This window comes from Bombina bombina, chromosome 8 (genome assembly GCF_027579735.1).
Source record: "Bombina bombina isolate aBomBom1 chromosome 8, aBomBom1.pri, whole genome shotgun sequence".
Lineage (NCBI taxonomy): Eukaryota > Metazoa > Chordata > Amphibia > Anura > Bombinatoridae > Bombina > Bombina bombina.
In genome coordinates this window covers 222,412,464-222,432,368 of record NC_069506.1, presented here as the reverse complement: position 1 = coordinate 222,432,368, position 19,905 = coordinate 222,412,464, and the positions used below count along the sequence as shown (strand labels likewise).

Genomic DNA, 19,905 nt, shown 5'->3' with positions numbered 1-19,905 from the left:
CCAAACAGCGAGGGGAGAGTTATGCCGTCTAACTCGCCTCACGTGTCAGTACCTGCGTCTCCCGCCCGGGAGGTGCGTGATATTATGGCGCCTAGTACATCTGGGCAGCCATTACAGATAACATTACAAGATATGGCTACTGTTATGACTGAAGTTTTGGCTAAGTTACCAGAACTAAGAGGCAAGCGTGATCACTCTGGGGTGAGAACAGAGTGCGCTGATAATTCTAGGGCCATGTCTGATACTGCGTCACAGCTTGCAGAGCATGAGGACGGAGAGCTTCATTCTGTAGGTGACGGTTCTGATCCAAGCAGATTGGATTCAGATATTTCAAATTTTAAATTTAAATTGGAAAACCTCCGTGTATTACTAGGGGAGGTCTTAGCGGCTCTTAACGATTGTAACACTGTTGCAATACCAGAGAAAATGTGTAGGTTGGATAAATACTTTGCGGTACCGGCGAGTACTGACGTTTTTCCTATACCTAAGAGATTAACTGAAATTGTTACCAAGGAGTGGGATAGACCCGGTGTGCCGTTCTCACCCCCTCCAATATTTAGAAAGATGTTTCCAATAGACGCCACCACACGGGACTTATGGCAAACGGTCCCTAAGGTGGAGGGAGCAGTTTCTACTTTAGCTAAGCGTACCACTATCCCGGTGGAGGATAGCTGTGCTTTTTCAGATCCTATGGATAAAAAATTAGAGGGTTACCTTAAGAAAATGTTTGTTCAACAAGGGTTTATATTGCAACCCCTTGCATGCATCGCGCCGATTACGGCTGCGGCAGCATTTTGGATTGAGTCTCTGGAAGAGAACCTTAGTTCCGCTACGCTGGACGACATTACGGACAGGCTTAGAGTCCTTAAACTAGCTAATTCATTCATTTCGGAGGCCGTAGTACATTTAACCAAACTTACGGCTAAGAATTCAGGATTCGCCATTCAGGCACGTAGGGCGCTGTGGTTAAAATCCTGGTCGGCTGATGTAACTTCTAAGTCCAAATTACTTAATATACCTTTCAAGGGGCAAACTTTATTTGGGCCCGGTTTGAAAGAAATTATCGCTGACATTACAGGAGGTAAGGGCCACGCTCTACCTCAAGACAAAGCCAAAGCTAAGGCTAGACAGTCTAATTTTCGTCCCTTTCGGAATTTCAAAGCAGGTGCAGCATCAACTTCCACTGCACCAAAACAGGAAGGAGCTGTTGCTCGTTACAGACAAGGCTGGAAACCTAACCAGTCCTGGAATAAGGGCAAGCAGGCCAGAAAACCTGCTGCTGCCCCTAAGACAGCATGAACCGAGGGCCCCCGATCCGGGACCGGATCTAGTGGGGGGCAGACTCTCTCTCTTCGCCCAGGCTTGGGCAAGAGATGTCCAGGATCCCTGGGCGCTAGAGATCATATCTCAGGGATACCTTCTAGACTTCAAATTATCTCCCCCAAGAGGGAGATTTCATCTGTCAAGGTTGTCAACAAGCCAAATAAAGAAAGACGCGTTTCTACGCTGTGTACAAGATCTATTATTAATGGGAGTGATCCATCCGGTTCCGCGGTCGGAACAAGGACAAGGGTTTTACTCAAACCTGTTTGTGGTTCCCAAAAAAGAGGGAACTTTCAGGCCAATCTTGGATTTAAAGATCCTAAACAAATTCCTAAGAGTTCCATCGTTCAAAATGGAAACTATTCGGACAATTTTACCCATGATCCAAAAGGGTCAGTACATGACCACAGTGGATTTAAAGGATGCTTACCTTCACATACCGATTCACAAAGATCATTACCGGTATCTAAGGTTTGCCTTCTTAGACAGGCATTACCAGTTTGTAGCCCTTCCATTCGGATTGGCTACGGCTCCAAGAATCTTCACAAAGGTTCTGGGTGCCCTTCTAGCGGTTCTGAGACCGCGAGGAATTTCGGTAGCTCCGTACCTAGACGACATTCTGATACAAGCTTCAAGCTTTCAAACTGCCAAGTCTCATACAGAGTTAGTTCTGGCATTTCTAAGGTCGCATGGATGGAAAGTGAACGAAAAGAAGAGTTCTCTCTTGCCTCTCACAAGAGTTCCATTCTTGGGAACTCTTATAGATTCTGTAGAAATGAAGATTTATCTGACAGAAGACAGATTAACAAAGCTTCTAAATGCATGCCGTGTCCTTCATTCCATTCAACTCCCGTCAGTAGCTCAATGCATGGAGGTGATCGGCTTAATGGTAGCAGCAATGAACATAGTACCTTTTGCACGCCTACATCTCAGACCGCTGCAATTGTGCATGCTGAGTCAGTGGAATGGGGATTACTCAGATTTGTCCCCCACTCTGAATCTGGATCAAGAGACCAGAAACTCTCTTCTATGGTGGCTTTCTCGGCCACATCTGTCCAGGGGGATGCCGTTCAGCAGGCCGGACTGGACAATTGTAACAACAGACGCCAGCCTTCTAGGTTGGGGCGCTGTCTGGAATTCTCTGAAGGCTCAGGGACAATGGAGTCAGGAGGAAAGTCTCCTGCCAATAAACATTCTGGAATTGAGAGCAGTTCTCAATGCCCTTCTAGCTTGGCCCCAGTTAAAGACTCGGGGGTTCATCAGGTTTCAGTCGGACAACATCACGACTGTAGCTTACATCAACCATCAGGGAGGGACAAGAAGCTCCCTAGCAATGATAGAAGTATCAAAGATAATTCGCTGGGCAGAGTCTCACTCTTGCCACCTATCAGCAATCCACATCCCGGGAGTGGAGAACTGGGAGGCGGATTTCTTGAGTCGCCAGACTCTTCATCCGGGGGAGTGGGAACTTCATCCGGAGGTCTTTGCCCAAATACTTCGACGTTGGGGCAAACCAGAGATAGATCTCATGGCGTCTCGCCAGAACGCCAAACTTCCTCGCTACGGATCCAGATCCAGGGATCCGGGAGCGGTTCTGATAGATGCTTTGACAGCACCTTGGAACTTCAGGATGGCTTATGTGTTTCCACCCTTCCCGCTGCTTCCTCGATTGATTGCCAAAATCAAACAGGAGAGAGCATCAGTGATTCTAATAGCGCCTGCATGGCCGCGCAGGACTTGGTATGCAGATCTAGTGGACATGTCATCCTGTCCGCCTTGGTCTCTACCTCTAAGACAGGACCTTCTGATTCAGGGTCCATTCAAACATCAAAGTCTAACTTCTCTGAAGCTGACTGCTTGGAAATTGAACGCTTTGATTTTATCAAAACGTGGTTTTTTCTGAGTCGGTTATTGATACCCTGATACAGGCTAGGAAGCCTGTTACCAGAAAGATTTACCATAAAATATGGCGTAAATACCTATACTGGTGTGAATCCAAAGATTACTCCTGGAGTAAGGTTAGGATTCCTAGGATATTGTCTTTTCTACAAGAAGGTTTAGAAAAGGGTTTATCGGCTAGCTCATTAAGGGGACAGATCTCAGCTCTGTCCATCTTGTTGCACAGGCGTCTGTCAGAAAATTCAGACATCCAGGCTTTTTGTCAGGCTTTAGCTAGGATCAAGCCTGTGTTTAAAACTGTTGCTCCGCCATGGAGTTTAAACTTAGTTCTTAACGTTTTACAGGGTGTTCCGTTTGAACCCCTTCATTCCATTGATATAAAATTGTTATCTTGGAAAGTTCTATTTTTAATGGCTATTTCCTCGGCTCGAAGAGTCTCTGAGTTATCAGCCCTACATTGTGATTCTCCTTATCTGATCTTTCACTCAGACAAGGTAGTTCTGCGTACTAAACCTGGGTTCTTACCCAAGGTTGTCTCTAACAGGAATATCAATCAAGAGATTGTTGTTCCATCCTTGTGTCCAAATCCTTCTTCAAAGAAGGAACGTCTTCTACACAATCTGGATGTAGTTCGTGCCCTCAAGTTCTACTTGCAGGCAACTAAAGATTTTCGCCAAACTTCTTCCCTGTTTGTCGTTTATTCTGGACAGAGGAGAGGTCAAAAAGCTTCTGCTACCTCTCTCTCTTTTTGGCTTCGTAGCATAATACGTTTAGCCTATGAGACTGCTGGACAGCAGCCTCCTGAAAGAATTACAGCTCATTCCACTAGAGCTGTGGCTTCCACTTGGGCCTTTAAGAATGAGGCCTCTGTTGAACAGATTTGCAAGGCTGCAACTTGGTCTTCGCTTCATACTTTTTCCAAATTTTACAAATTTGACACTTTTGCTTCTTCGGAGGCTATTTTTGGGAGAAAGGTTCTTCAGGCAGTGGTTCCTTCTGTATAATGAGCCTGCCTATCCCTCCCGTCATCTGTGTACTTTTGCTTTGGTATTGGTATCCCAGAAGTAATGATGACCCGTGGACTGATCACACATAACAGAAGAAAACATAATTTATGCTTACCTGATAAATTCCTTTCTTCTGTTGTGTGATCAGTCCACGGCCCGCCCTGTTTTTTAAGGCAGGTAAATATTTTTTATATTATAATTCAGTCACCACTACACCCTTGGCTTCTCCTTTCTCGTTGGTCTTTGGTCGAATGACTGGAGGTGACGTAGAGGGGAGGAGCTATATAGCAACTCTGCTGGGTGAATCCTCTTGCACTTCCTGTAGGGGAGCAGATAATATCCCAGAAGTAATGATGACCCGTGGACTGATCACACAACAGAAGAAAGGAATTTATCAGGTAAGCATAAATTATGTTTTTGCACTCAATTTAGTAATACCAGCGCACAAGAGCCGCTTCCATAGTCTCCAATGGGAGCCTTGTTCTCACGCCGTCAGACATGGCATGAAAACTACTGCAGCGAAGGGGGTAAGTCGCTCAGTGATGGGCAGCAGATTGCAAATATATATGTATATGACTATATACACATATTAACACATAAATATATATGTATATGACTATATACACATATTAACACATAAATATATATGTATATGACTATATGCAGATATTAACACATAAATATATATGTATATGACTATATGCAGATATTAACACATAAATATATATGTATATGACTATATACACATATTAACACATAAATATATATGTATATGACTATATACACATATTAACACATAAATATATATGTATATGACTATATACACATATTAACACATAAATATATATGTATATAACTATATACACATATTAACACATAAATATATATGTATATGACTATATACACATAAATATATATGTATATGACTATGTACACATATTAACCCACAAATATATTTGTATATGACTATATACACATATTAACACATAAATATATATGTATATGACTATATGCAGATATTAACACATAAATATATATGTATATGACTATATACACATATTAACACATAAATATATATGTATATGACTATATACACATATTAACACATAAATATATATGTATATGACTATATGCAGATATTAACACATAAATATATATGTATATGACTATATACACATATTAACACATAAATATATATGTATATGACTATATGCAGATATTAACACATAAATATATATGTATATGACTATATACACATATTAACACATAAATATATATGTATATGACTATATACACATATTAACACATAAATATATATGTATATGACTATATACACATATTAACACATAAATATATATGTATATGACTATATGCAGATATTAACACATAAATATATATGTATATGACTATATACACATATTAACACATAAATATATATGTATATGACTATATACACATATTAACACACAAATATATATGTATATGACTAATGGAAACACGCGAGCTAGACCAGGGGTGTCCAGCTTTTCTCTTACTTGGTGTATTCAGTCCACGGATTCATCCTTACTTGTGGGATATTCTCAATCCCTACAGGAAGTGGCAAAGAGAGCACACAGCAAAGCTGTCCATATAGCTCCCCTCAGGCTCCGCCCCCCCAGTCATTCTCTTTGCCGCTCTAACAAGTAGCATCTCCATGGGAGGGTAAAGAGTTTGTGGTGTTAGATTTGTAGTTTTTATTTCTTCAATCAAGAGTTTGTTATTTTAAAATAGTGCCAGTTTGTACTATTTACTCTGAGGCAGAAAGTGATGAAGATTTCTGCTGAGAGGAAAAAGATTTTAGCATGTTGTAACTAAAATCCATGGCTGTTCCCACACAGGACTGTTGAGTACCGGAGTACTTCAGTTGGGGGGAACAGTTTGCAGGCTTAACTGCTTAAGGTATGCTCAGTCATTTATTTCTAACAAGACCTGGTAATGCTAGAAGACTGACAGAGATCCCCATGAGGGAAGGTAAGCCATTTTCTGAAACACAGTATAGAAGGATGGCTTCAGTTAAGGGCTTAAATACTGGTAGACACTGTGATGGGCTAAATCGATTATTTTATTGATGGAATATTATATTTATTTAAGTGTTTGAAACGTTATAAACACTTTTTGGGGTTTTTATTCGCCTGGCATATTATCAGATGCCTAGTCTGATTTAGGAAGGCCCCATAACTCTGGACTGAAGGGGGAGGGGGCCTCATTTTCGCACCTCAGTTGCGCAGTTGATTTGCAAGATAACTCATGCAGCTTCATGTGTAGAGTCCTGAGAGTGCAGCAGGACATCAAGGAGGCTTATATTTCTGCTACAAATAACCCTAAGGGAAGGTAGGGCCGCAGCAAAGACTTTGGCATCGTGCTGTAGTGTGTTAAACCGGTTGTTTACTGCAATTTGCTCCGGTTTGGTCAATAAGGGGTTAATTGATTTAAGAATTTGTGTGCAATCATTTCAAAGCAATGGGATCATGTGTTGAAAGTTTCATAAAGATCGGATGTTTTTTGGTGATTTGGAAAAAAAGTATGTGCTTTTTATTATTTAAAGACACAGTAACGTTTTTTCAAAAAGTGTTTTTTTCTGTATTGTAGTGCTGTATAAGTATGTCAAACATGTCTTAGACTTCAGATAGACCTTGTTCTTTATGTTTGAAAGCCATGGCGGTACCCCCATTGCATTTATGTGTAAAGTGTGCTAAAACATCTAAGCATTTTAAAGACCATCCAGTGACACTTAAAAATGTAGCCCAAGATGATTCTTTAACAGAGGGTAATGAGGATAGTCCTTTTACTCTCCCCATGTGTAGACACCAGTTACGCCCGCGCAAGCGATGCCTAGTACCTCTAGCGCATTGGCCCCTATTACTTTACAACAATTAGCAGCAGTGATGGATAATTCCCTTGCATATGAGACTGCTGGACAGCAGCCTCCTGAACGAATCACAGCTCATTCTACCAGAGCTGTGGCTTCCACATGGGCTTTCAAGAATGAGGCTTCTGTTGAACAGATTTGTAAGGCAGCGACTTGTTCTTCACTGCATACATTTGCCAAATTTTACAAATTCAATACTTTTGCTTCTTCGGAGGCTATTTTTGGGAGAAAGGTTTTGCAAGCAGTGGTTCCTTCCATTTAGGTGACCTGACTTGTTCCCTCCCTTCATCCGTGTCCTATTGCTTTGGTATTGGTATCCCACAAGTAAGGATGAATCCGTGGACTGAATACACCAAGTAAGAGAAAACAGAATTTATGCTTACCTGATAAATTTCTTTCTCTTACGGTGTATTCAGTCCACGGCCCACCCTGACATTTAAGTCGGGTTCAAATTTTATAACTACAGTCACCACTGCACCCTATGGTTCTCCTTTTTCTCCTAACCGTCGGTCGAATGACTGGGGGGGCGGAGCCTGAGGGGAGCTATATGGACAGCTTTGCTGTGTGCTCTCTTTGCCACTTCCTGTAGGGATTGAGAATATCCCACAAGTAAGGATGAATCCGTGGACTGAATACACCGTAAGAGAAAGACATTTATCAGGTAAGCATAAATTCTGTTTTTCAAATGAAAGATCGCATTGGAATTTTTTCTCTAGCAGATACATTTAGCTTATTGTATTTATCAGAATAAAATATATTATGTCCCTCAACACAACTTCATATAAGCAAATAAGTGTCACCTACACAGGTTTATGAAAGAAGCAGATAGATTTGGATCTACAGCAATAGAAGAGGTATGAAGAAACATTGCAGGTTGTGGTCAGTAAACTAGCCACATGCCTTAAAATAAGCTAGACTTAAAATCTATAGGATCATCTTTTCTTTTTTAACAATGTTTTAGGATCCTGCCCCCTGGCTAGTTTGCTGTTCTTCTTTGTTTACATAATGTCCTTTACTGGACACTATTTCTACATGATTTTCCTGTAGTCATATTTATTTTACGTGTAAATTAGTTTGCTTATTTATACTCAATAGATCTATGAACAGTAAAGACCACCTTTATGGTGTTACTCTGTAACCACCATAATTGCATTGTCTTAGTCCTGAAGCACTAATAAATCAATCAAAGACGCAAGCTTTTTGGTCATCGAAAGCACTTTATGTTGCGTATTTATTTTGCTTGAGAAAATGTGAAGAGTAGTTATTTAAACTTGCTTTGTAAATTACAGAGTTATTTTTCTGTCATTTCCCTAGAGAAGTATGTAAGGTATATGTCAGATTGAGCTCATGTAGTGATGTTAACAGTCAGTAACAGTCAGTAGCGGACCTTCTCAACAACAGAGGTCCCTGGTGCAAAATATATTTTGGGTTCCCTCCCCCCAGAAGGTAACTCAGAATTAACCAGTAGTAATAATATACATGCACGTATAATCATTTTGAGGATAGATAAATGGACCTGCAACCTTTACTAATAAAATACTCTCCTGCATTAGGAGTGTAAACATTCTGCACATGATTGATTCCCCCTGCACTTGGGCACTAGTGCTAGCGCTGCAGAATCTGTTGGCGCTCTACAAATAAATGATAATAGGGCCACCACATCTGCTGCACCAAAGGTAGTTCTGCCCCTGTTACCAGTTGTTTTAGTTTTTAAATGTATTATTATCTTTATACAAAAGTTTGTTATTAAATGTTCCTGCAACCATTGCAGAAGCAGAGATTTTGTAAGTGGCACTCTAGGCAGGTGCTGACCTTGGGGCGTGATCTGATCTGACCTTGCTTGTATGATAAATGCATGGCTTTGCAACTAGTCTAGAAAAGGGGTTTGGTTTTAGGCTTTGATCTGAAGCTAATACATTTATAGTGCATATGTTTTGGTTACGGAATGTTGCATTTTGAAGATTTTTGTGTATGCAGTTTTTTCAAACTGCTAGAAAATATTTCATTATCCCACACAGCACTGTGTGTACAGCGGCATTTTCACTTTGCTTATGTTATTTCCACTGCACTATCTACATTATTTCCATGTTATTTTTGCTTACTTTATGAACATTGTTGTCGGTTTCTCTTGCTGAAATATACCAAATGTCATTCCTTTTATACCCATTCCTTTTCTTTTGCATGCCATTCCCCACAATCCCCTCATCTCCTTTCTCCTATTCGATGATGGTGACCACTCTTTCTTCACCTCATACTGATGTGGCTTGGACAGGCTTTCTAGTAAGCTGGGCCGCTCGGAGAGCTTGCGAGTTTGCGAGCGCAAGCGTTCCCAACGTGGCTCTGCCAAAAACAAGCAGACTCGTTCCCGCAGCGATGTGGATCTGGAGGCTGCTGCCCGTGCCAACGACTTGCAGGTCACCTCGGGCAAGCTTGGGCTGAAGCAAGGCAGCCTCACGTAGGTTGGAAGCAGAGTTTTAGCATTGTTATCCTAACTGCATTAATGTTTACAAAACAGTGCAAAAGATGGTGAGGAATTTATTTCCCCCTGCAGTAATTAGCTAACAAAATTGTACATCATTTCTCCAACATAGGTGTGTCCGGTCCACGGCGTCATCCTTACTTGTGGGATATTCTCTTCCCCAACAGGAAATGGCAAAGAGCCCAGCAAAGCTGGTCACATGATCCCTCCTAGGCTCCGCCTACCCCAGTCATTCTCTTTGCCGTTGTACAGGCAACATCTCCACGGAGATGGCTTAGAGTTTTTTAGTGTTTTAACTGTAGTTTTTATTATTCAATCAAGAGTTTGTTATTTTAAAATAGTGCTGGTATGTACTATTTACTCAGAAACAGAAAAGAGATGAAGATTTCTGTTTGTATGAGGAAAATGATTTTAGCACCGTAACTAAAATCCATGGCTGTTCCACACAGGACTGTTGAGAGCAATTAACTTCAGTTGGGGGAACAGTGTGCAGTCTCTTACTGCTTGAGGTATGACACATTCTAACAAGACGATGTAATGCTGGAAGCTGTCATTTTCCCTATGGGATCCGGTAAGCCATGTTTATTAAGATAGTAAATAAGGGCTTCACAAGGGCTTATTAAGACTGTAGACTTTTTCTGGGCTAAATCGATTCATTATTAACACATATTTAGCCTTGAGGAATCATTTATTCTGGGTATTTTGATATGATTATATTGGCAGGCACTGTTTTTGACACCTTATTCTTTAGGGGCTTTCCCTAATCATAGTCAGAGCCTCATTTTCGCGCCGGTATGGCGCACTTGTTTTTGAGGACAGCATGGCATGCAGCTGCATGTGTGTGGAGCTCTGATACATAGAAAAGTCTTTCTGAAGGCATCATTTGGTATCGTATTCCCCTTTGGGCTTGGTTGGGTCTCAGCAAAGCAGATTCCAGGGACTGTAAAGGGGTTAAATATAAAAACGGCTCCGGTTCCGTTATTTTAAGGGTTAAAGCTTCCAAATTTGGTGTGCAATACTTTTAAGGCTTTAAGACACTGTGGTGAAATTTTGGTGAATTTTGAACAATTCCTTCATACTTTTTCGCAATTGCAGTAATAAAGTGTGTTTAGTTTAAAATTTAAAGTGACAGTAACGGTTTTATTTTAAAACGTTTTTTGTGCTTTGTTATCAAGTTTATGCCTGTTTAACATGTCTGAACTACCAGATAGATTGTGTTCTGACTGTGGGGAAACCAAGGTTCCTTCTCATTTAACTATATGTATTTTATGTCATAAAAAAATTTAGTAAAAATGATGCCCAAGATGATTCCTCAAGTGAGGGGAGTAAGCATGGTACTGCATCATCCCCTCCTTCGTCTACACCAGTCTTGCCCATACAGGAGGCCCCTAGTACATCTAGTGCGCCAATACTCCTTACTATGATTTAACGGCTGTAATGGATAATTCTATCAAAAACATTTTAGCCAATATGCCCACTTATCAGCGAAAGCGCGACTGCTCTGTTTTAGAAAATTCTGTAGAGCATGAGAACGCTGATGATATGGTTTCTGAAGGGCCCCTACACCAGTCTGAGGGGGCCAGGGAGGTTTTGTCTGAGGGAGAAATTTCAGATTCAGGAAACATTTCTCAACAAGCTGAACCTGATGTGATTACTTTTAAATTTAAGTTGGAACATCTCCGCGCTCTGCTTAAGGAGGTGTTATCCAATTTGGATGATTGTGATTATCTGGTCATTCCAGAACCACTATGTAAAATGGAAAAGTTCTTAGAGGCCCCGGGGCCCCCCGAAGCTTTTCCTATATCCAAGCGGGTGGCGTACATTGTTAGTAAAGAATGGGACAGGCCCGGTATACCTTTAGTACCTCCCCCCATATTTATAAAATTGTTTTCCTATAGTCGACCCCAGAAAGGACTGATGGCAGACAGTCCCCAAGGTCGAGGGGCTCCTTGATGATATCCACCTTTAAATGTTTTATGAAATCACAGCAGTTGCCGGGAATTTGTTAAAACAAACACACAGACTGGGTATGCTGGCCTTTTATAATAGTGTTGCAGTAGCTGAGCGGGATGGAACCAGATGAAGAGTCAGGAAGTTGAAATAGATTACATAATCTTACATAAACATCAAATACAAGTTGAATTGTTTGAAGCCAAAATAAGAGTTTTATCCGATCCAAGGGTCCAACTTCTCATACAGGTTTGTTTCTTCTCCTACAGCCCTGAACCTGGAGGGAGTGCTGAAGGTCCGCTGTCCTTTCTGTCTACCCAGTCTGAGGAGTCTGAGCCGCGCATTTCGGAGGCTGAGATCGACCCCCCAAACTGGAGGGACCTTGTCCCCCCAGAAATACTCCTCAGGCTGAAGAAAAGCGAGATCAAGCGGCAAGAGGTCATTAATGGTATGATGATTTTCAACTGGCGAGTCTTAACAGTAAATGCCTCTTTATATTTGTATTCCCTAATAAAGCTCTGCTTCTCCGCAGATTTTCCTAGTCTTTTCATTTTGTTCAGATGTCCCTGTTCCTTGGTAGTTTAATGTCAATTTCTCATCCCTAACATCTTTTTCACTCAACTTCTTTTCTACTCGTATCCAGTAAATCATTTTACTAAGTTTCCATTTCACCCAGACTTCCAATAACATTAGTCATACCCTGGTATACTTTACAGTTCTGACTTGTTTTCTCTCTGCCCTAAGAACTGCTTTCTACGGAGCATGCTCATGTGCGAATGCTTCGAGTATTGCATGACATCTTCTACCTCCCCATGTTGAGGGACTGGATTCCCACTCTTGAATTGGAAAACATATTCCCCAGCTTGGATGAACTTATTGATGCCCATGGTGAGATTCTTTTATACATAGTCTTTTTTCGCATTATACCATATAAAAGCCCATGCATCCTTACTTTCTGCACAATGTACTGAGAAATCTTTCTCTATGTTGCAGCGGTGTTCCTGGATACCTTGAAGCGCCTCCGCCAGGAGAACAACTCTGTAATTCATGAGATTGGGAGTACATTGCTAAATCGGGTGAGGAGGAGCGCGATGCTTAAGGACAGCTGGGAAAGAATGCAGAGAAGGGAGTATCTTAATCATGGGGTGCCATACAAGGATGTCATCATAGTTAGTTTGGGCTCCTTGAGTGGGTAAAGCTATAGGGGGACAATTAAAGACTTATTGAGTGAGAGAACAGGATACTTTCTTTAAATCAAGTTGGGTTAAAGCATGACACCAGAAGAGCAATTTAAGAGTTGATAAGCCCTTCCAATAACCTGTGAAGACTTCTGGGCAGAATGGCTGGCAAAGATAAGTTGCTTCACAATAATTGGTTAAGTGATACAAGAAATAGTTTTGAGATATTGGGGAATGGACCTACATATTCTGGGCAAAACTCAATGCCTAAGTGTCTCTCGTTTGTGATCGGTTTTATGTGGGTGTGATGCTAAAGGTAAAATATTGTCTCTCTTTATGTGGTTTTTCCTGTTCTTTTTACCTTCTCCATTAGTTTGATGGAACAGAGGGCAGCTGGTTTCAGAAGATTTCCTCAAGATTTTGCAGTCGACAGTCATTTGCACTGGAACAGTTAAAAGTAAAGCAGAAGAAGGAGCCTCGCTTTACCCAGTTTATACAGGTGATAATAAATTTGAAATGTATGGAAACTTTTCATTAGATACATGTAAAAACTGGTGTGCAGAAAGATTTTTATATTTCCCATTCCTTAACCTAATGCTTAGAAAAATTAATGAAGAGCTTTAGTGCAGTGCCTCCATATAATGATCTAGGAAATGGAGATCTCTCTTAATAAATCTTGTGGATTTATTTTATTTTTTTTCTTCACACATTTTTCCATCTAAAGGGGAGTAGAGTCCACGGCTTCATTCATTACTTGTGGGAATTAAGAACCTGGCAACCAGGAGGAGGCAAAGACACCCCAGCCAAAGGCTTAAATACCTCCCCCACTCCCCTCATCCCCCAGTCTTTCTTTGCCTTTCGTCACAGGAGGTTGGCAGAGAAGTGTCAGAAGATTCAGAGTAGTCTCTTATGGAGGGTAGTACTCTTCGGAATGGGACTGGAGTTTTAAATAGTCCTGTCAGTCTTTCAGTGAGAGCCTGGGTGAAAGTTAGAGTCCGGAGATGCAGAGAGAGTCTTCCTGCGAAACTCATGCTCCATAACAGCTCCATAAGCAATCAGCGTTGACGAGTTTTGCTGCCTGCTCTTTACACTCAAATCCATGTCAGGAGCGATGCTACTATCCTGTCACACTTGAAGGGCCATGTTCCTGTTCCACGGCATAGATTCTGGTAAGATTGTTTCTTTTTTATTATACTATGATGATAACGCAAGAAGACAGGGTCACAGTGTGATACCTTTTATCTTTATAGAATCAAGGGTTAATAATCCTGGTATGGGGATTATTGAACAGGGGGGGTTATACATAATATTGTTTATTGTGTCATTGCTGCGTTATGTGCTAGATTAGGCTCTGGAAATAGGTGGAACTTCAGGTTCTTTTCCGGGAGTATTTGCACGGCTGATTTGGCGCGCTTTTCTCCCTAGTGCAGGGGCGGTCCTGCGTGGCATCCCATGTGACTGGGTGTGGCTATACAACTTCCTCTGCTTGATCTGCGACGCAGGAGACAAAACGGTTTCTGTAGTCCAGTTCAAAGGATGTGGTGAGTGCCCCGGCCATTGGAGTTATAAAGGTGCCAATTTATTAATTTGATCTAGTCCGTAATAAAGCGCAAGCTGTGGAGGTCTATGGTGCTTTAGAGGGTGCCCCCTCTTTAAAAAAGTCAAATACCTGTGTTTATTGTGAGGAGGTTCTGGTATATCTGCCTTCTCAACTATGTTTCATTTGCCTTGATAAAGTCTAGAAAAAAAGAGAATGTCTAGTACTACTGAGCCGTCCACCTCTGAGGGTTCTCCGTCCTGTGAGATGCGTTCCCTGCATTCATCTCCGATTGCACATGCAGCGCCCCAGGGCCCAATCGTTACTCCTTCGGGAGAGCTTCGCTGGCCGTCAGATTTTGCGGATCAACTGCAAACGGCGGTGTCGAAGGTGATTAATGCATTACCACGTTCTTCTAAGTGCAAGCGTTGGGTGCTTCATGGTGGCCCGGCCCAGGGGTTGTCTATGCCTATGGATATATCAGAGGCATTATCCGCTGACGAGGACCTCTCTGACTCTTGGGAGGAAGTCCCTTCTGGGTCGGAATCCGTGTCATCTAGGCCTCCGGCTGCGGAGGAGCCTGACTTTGGTTTAGGATGGAAAATTTGCACTTTATGCTGAAGCAAGTGCTTGCTACGCTGGAGGTTCCAGAACCAAAACTACCGGAGGAACCCTCAATTCCTAAGCTTGATAAAATATGAGGACAGGGTGGTGCCCCAGACTTTCCCGGTTCCTGTTAAGATGGCTAATATTATTTAGAATGAATGGGAGAGATTAGGTTCATCCTTTTCCCCTTCTTCTTTTATAAAACTGGTCCCCGTTCCGGACTGTCAGTTTGAGCTATGGGGGACTGTCCCTAAGGGGGATGGTGCTATCTCTACGCTCGCGAAGGGGACGGCAATTCCCCTTGAGGATAGTTTGTCATTTAACAAGCCCATGGATAAAAAGTTAGAAAACATGTTAAGAAAAATGTTTCAGCACACAGGGTTTGTTTTTCAACCAGCAGCGGCAATAGCCATGGTTTCCGGAGCTGCGACATATTGGTGTTAATCTCTGTGTGAAATGGTCGAGAAGGAGACTCCTATCGACGAGATACAGGAGAGAATTAAGGCTTTGAGAGTTGCTAATTCTTTTGTGACACCAATATGCAGATTATTTGCCTGAATGCTAAGGTATCAAGTTTTTATGTACTAGCCCGCAGGGCTCGTACGGCTAAAGTCGTGGTCTGCGGACATGACCTCCTAAGTCGAGGCTGTTGTCCCTTTCTTTTCAGGAAAAGATCCTGTTTAATCCAGGTTTGGACTCTATCATATCCACGGTTACGGGAGGCAAGGCAAGGACACTTTCCTACCGCAGGATAAAAAGGCTAAGCCTAAAGGATCTACTTTTTATCCCTTTCATGTGAACAAGGCCCAACACCAGGAGCCCGCTGCAAAAGCGGTTAAATCCAAGGGAACTTGGAAGCCAGCTCAGTCTTGGAACAAGTCCAAGCAGTACATGAAGCCAACCAAGACTAAAACGGCATGAAGGGGTGGCCCCCGGCCGATCAACAGACCAAGTAGGGGGCAGATTATCTCTCTTCTCAGAAGCCTGGTTGCAGGATGTTCAGGACCCGTGGGTTCTGGAGGTAGTGCCCCCCGGGTAACAGGATAGGGTTCAGATCTTATCCGCCCAGGGGCAGATTCCTCCTGTCAAACCTGTATTCCAGACCAGAAAAGAGAGACGCCTTTCTAGAATGTATGAGGGATCTCTCTTCTCTCTGAGTAATCGTACCAGTACCCCCAGCAGAAAGGGGTCTAGGGTACTATTCAAACCTTTTCGTGGTCCCAAAGAAGGAGGGCATGTTCCGCCCGATTCTGGACCTAAAATGTTTAAACAAATTTCTGATGGAAACTGTCAGATCTATTCTGCCCTTAGTTTAGGAGGGACAGTTCATGACGACAATCAAAGGGATCAAGACTTGAAGGATGCTTACCTTAATGTTCCAATCCACAAGGATCACTTCAGGTTCCTGAGATTTGTGTTTCTGGACCAACACTTCCAGTTTGTGGCCCTTCCCTTTGGTCTGGCGACGGCCCTGAGAGTCTTCACAAAGGTTCTGGGGGCGCTACTTGCAGTTGCCAAATCCAGAGGCATTGCTGTGGCGCCCTATCTGGACGACATCCTAGTCCAGGCGCCGTCGTTCAGTCCTGCAGAGGATCATTCAAGGGCTCTTCTTCTCTTGCTCCAATCTCACGGTTGGAAGATAAATTCGGGACAGAGTTCCCTGGTTCCCAGCAACAGGGTGGAGTTCCTGGGCACGATAATAGACTCTATATCCATGATGATATTTCTCACAGACCAGAGACGCAGGAAGATTGTGTCCACCTGTTGGGCCCTGCAGTCATCCTCCAGTCCCTCAGTGGCTCAGTGGGTCAGAGTATGAAGGTGATCGGGCTCATGGTGTCCTGTATCGATGTCATTCTATTCGCCAGGTTCCATCTCAGACATCTTCAGTTGTGCATGTTGAGATAGTGGAATGGCGATCATACAGATCTATCACAGCAGATTTCCGTGGATGTTCGTCTCTTGGTGGATCCGTCCGGAACAACTGTTACAAGGGAGATCCTTCCTGAGAACGTCCTGGGAGATTTTGACTTCTGGAACTTCGAGCAATCTACAATGCTCTGAAGGCGTGGCCTCTTCTGGGGTTGTTTGGCTTCATCAGATTCCAGACAGACAACATTACCTTGGTGGCTTACATCAACCATCAGGGGGTGGACGAGAAGCTCCCTAGCAATGAGGGAGGTGTCTCGGATTTTGGAATGGGCAGAGTTCCACAGCTGTTCGCTCTCAGCAATCCAAATTCCGGGTGTTGACAACTGGGAAGCGGATTTTCTCAGCAGACAATCCTTCCATCCAGGGGAATGGTCTCTCCACCCTGAGGTGTTTTACTAGATTTGTCACAGATGCTGAAGATAGATCTCACGGCGTCCAGACTCAATTGCAAGCTACCCAGATACGGGTCGAGGTCAAGGGATCCCCAGGCAGAGCTGATGCCTTAGCGGTGCCTTGGGTGTTCAAACTAGTTTACATTTTTCCACCGTTGCCACTTCTACCTTGTGTAGTGGCCACGCATCATGCTGGAGCAAGCTTTGGTTATTCTGATTGCTCCGTCGTGGCCGCGGAGGACGTGGTTTGCGGATCTGGTGGGGATTTCATCTCCTCCTTGGAGGTTACCCTGTCGCAGGGATCTGCTGGAACAGGGTCCCTTTCAACATCAAAATCTAGATTCTCTGAGGCTGACTGCGTGGAGATTGAACGCAGTCAATTTGATACTTGATACTCTCATTCAGGCCAGGAAGCCAGTCACTCGTCGCAGCTACCATAAGGTGTGATGGGCCTACTTGTCCTGGTTTGAGAAGCATGGTTATCCTTGGCACAAGGTTAATGTAGCCAAGATTTTGTCCTTTCTTCAGGATGGGCTGGAGAAGGGGCTCGCCGCAAGTTCCTTAAAGGGACAGATTTTCGGCATTATGAATTTTGTTGCATAAGAAGCTCGCTGAGCTTCCTGATGTTCAGTCTTTTGTTCAGGCCCTGTCTAGAATCAGGCCTGTTTTTAGACAGTCCGCTCCTCCCTGGAGCTTAAACTTGGTTCTCGAGGTGTTGCAGAGGGTTCCGTTTGAACCTATGCATTTTATTGACATTAAGTTTCTTTCCTGGAAGGTTCTCTTCCTGTTGGCTATTGCATCGGCTCACAGAGTCTCTGAGTTGGCGGCCTTGCAATGTGAGCCTCCTTATTTGGTTTTTCACGCTGATAAGGCTGTTCTTCGCACTGGTTTGGGATTTCTTCCCAAGGTTGTGTCGAACCGTAACATCAATCAGGTTATAGTAGTTACAGCTTTGTGTCCTAACCCTTCTTCTCCTAAGGAGAGGTTACTTCATAATCTGGATGTGGTTCAAGCCTTGAAATTTTATCTTCAGGCTACAAAGTCTACATCTCTTTTTGTGGTGTATTCAGGGAAGCTCAAGGGGCTGAAAGCCTCTTCAACTTCTTTGTCTTTTTGGTTGAGGAGCATAATTCGCTTAGCCTATGAGACAGCGGGACATAAGCCTCCTCAGAGGATCTCGGCTCATTCAACTAGAACTGTGGCTTTGTCTTGGGCCTTCTTGAATGAGGCCTCTTTGGAGCAGATTTGTAAGGCAGCTACCTGGTCCTCCTTACACACTTTTACAAAGTTTTACAAATTTCAAGTTTTTGCTTCTGCGGAAGCAGCTTTTGAGAGAAAGGTTATGCAGGCTATTGTGCCCTCAGACTAGGGTCCGCCTCTTTTGCCCTCCCGTTTTTCATTGTGTCCTCTAGAGCTTGGGTATTTGTTTCCCACAAGCAGGGCCGTCTTTAATATTGATTGGACCCTGGGCAAAAAATTTATTGGGCCCCCCCACCCCATGCAATTTCGCTCTCCACCCCAACATCCCAAAAAACAACTAAATCAATTTTTTTTTTTTTATTATTAGCCCAGCGGTGGATCATCCACTGCTGGGCTAATCATTTTTAAAAAAAAAATTAAAAAAGAATTGCAATATGTGAAACTGGACCTAAGCAGTACTAATAAGTAAATAAATATATAAATTCCTCCACTGTGGATTCATTTAATATTCTTTTGAATGTGATTCTGGTGTGAGGTTAGCTGGTTAAAGAGATTTAGGGCAGCCAACAGGAGCAAAGCAAGGTAAAGGAGGAAGCATGGAGGTGCAGACAAATAGATGTTTACTAACTGGAACAGCAGAACTACTATGGGAAGCTGTAAAATCTGAGACAGAGAAAAAATAAAAACTATAAAAATAAACCTTACATTAATGTGTGAAGTATCAGCATGACGCTATACATCAGCCACACCAGCACATGTCGCTTCTTTGCCCTCTCACCCTGAACTAGACAATGCTGCATGGGGAGGGGCGTGTGTGCACTCACAAATTGTTCCCACTGACACCTTTCTACAAAGCACTATTCCCCTAACAAACTTCAGTTAGTTGATCTTAGGGCCACAGCAGAAAGAGCAGGGCTAAGGGGACCAGTAGACTGGATGCTGTCTCTCCAAGGCTGCATGGATACAGTGTGAGATGAGTCACACACCCTCAAGACTGAAGAGAGCAGTGTATGCAGCTGCACAGATGCTCAAATCCTCATGTGCCTGCCACTCCAGCTTTCTGCTGCATGTGCCTACAGTCAGCCCTACCCAGAAACAATCCCCACCACCAGAGCAGTTACCTGGTAACAGTGGTAACCCCAGTAGGACCTTTTCTGAAGCCGTGGGAAATGGCTGGATGCCGAGTTAGGGCTTTGCATTCAGTGCTGCACAGTGCACATCTAAAACAGCACATGGCACTAGCTTGGCATGACACCGGCACGGTCTGGCACAGTTTTTAAAAAAAATATAAGCAGAGTACTTTGAACTGTTACAGTATTAGGACTGAATGTGTGTGTTCCCCATGTCACATCAGTAGTCTGGTATGAACCCCTTTTGCCCTGTGTTAAAGATGGTCCTGCCCACAAGTAATGAATGAAGCCGTGGACTCTCTTCCCCTTTAGATGGAAAACATAAATTGTGCTTACCTGATAATTTCATTTCCATCGTGGGGAG

The 19,905-nt window shown here is 42.9% G+C and overlaps 1 protein-coding gene across 4 annotated transcripts in view; it reads left to right on the top strand.

Moving 5' to 3' along the window:
- ARHGEF1 (Rho guanine nucleotide exchange factor 1) overlaps window positions 1-19,905 on the top strand; it is a 241,256-nt gene that overhangs the window by 189,619 nt on the left and 31,732 nt on the right. For all 4 annotated transcript variants that reach the window (XM_053691062.1, XM_053691059.1, XM_053691061.1 and 1 more), the window contains 4 exons: window positions 11,836-12,014; window positions 12,311-12,454; window positions 12,560-12,642; window positions 13,118-13,243. In XM_053691062.1, the coding sequence (XP_053547037.1) occupies window positions 11,836-12,014; window positions 12,311-12,454; window positions 12,560-12,642; window positions 13,118-13,243 (532 nt within the window). The remainder of the gene's footprint in view (window positions 1-11,835; window positions 12,015-12,310; window positions 12,455-12,559; window positions 12,643-13,117; window positions 13,244-19,905) is intronic.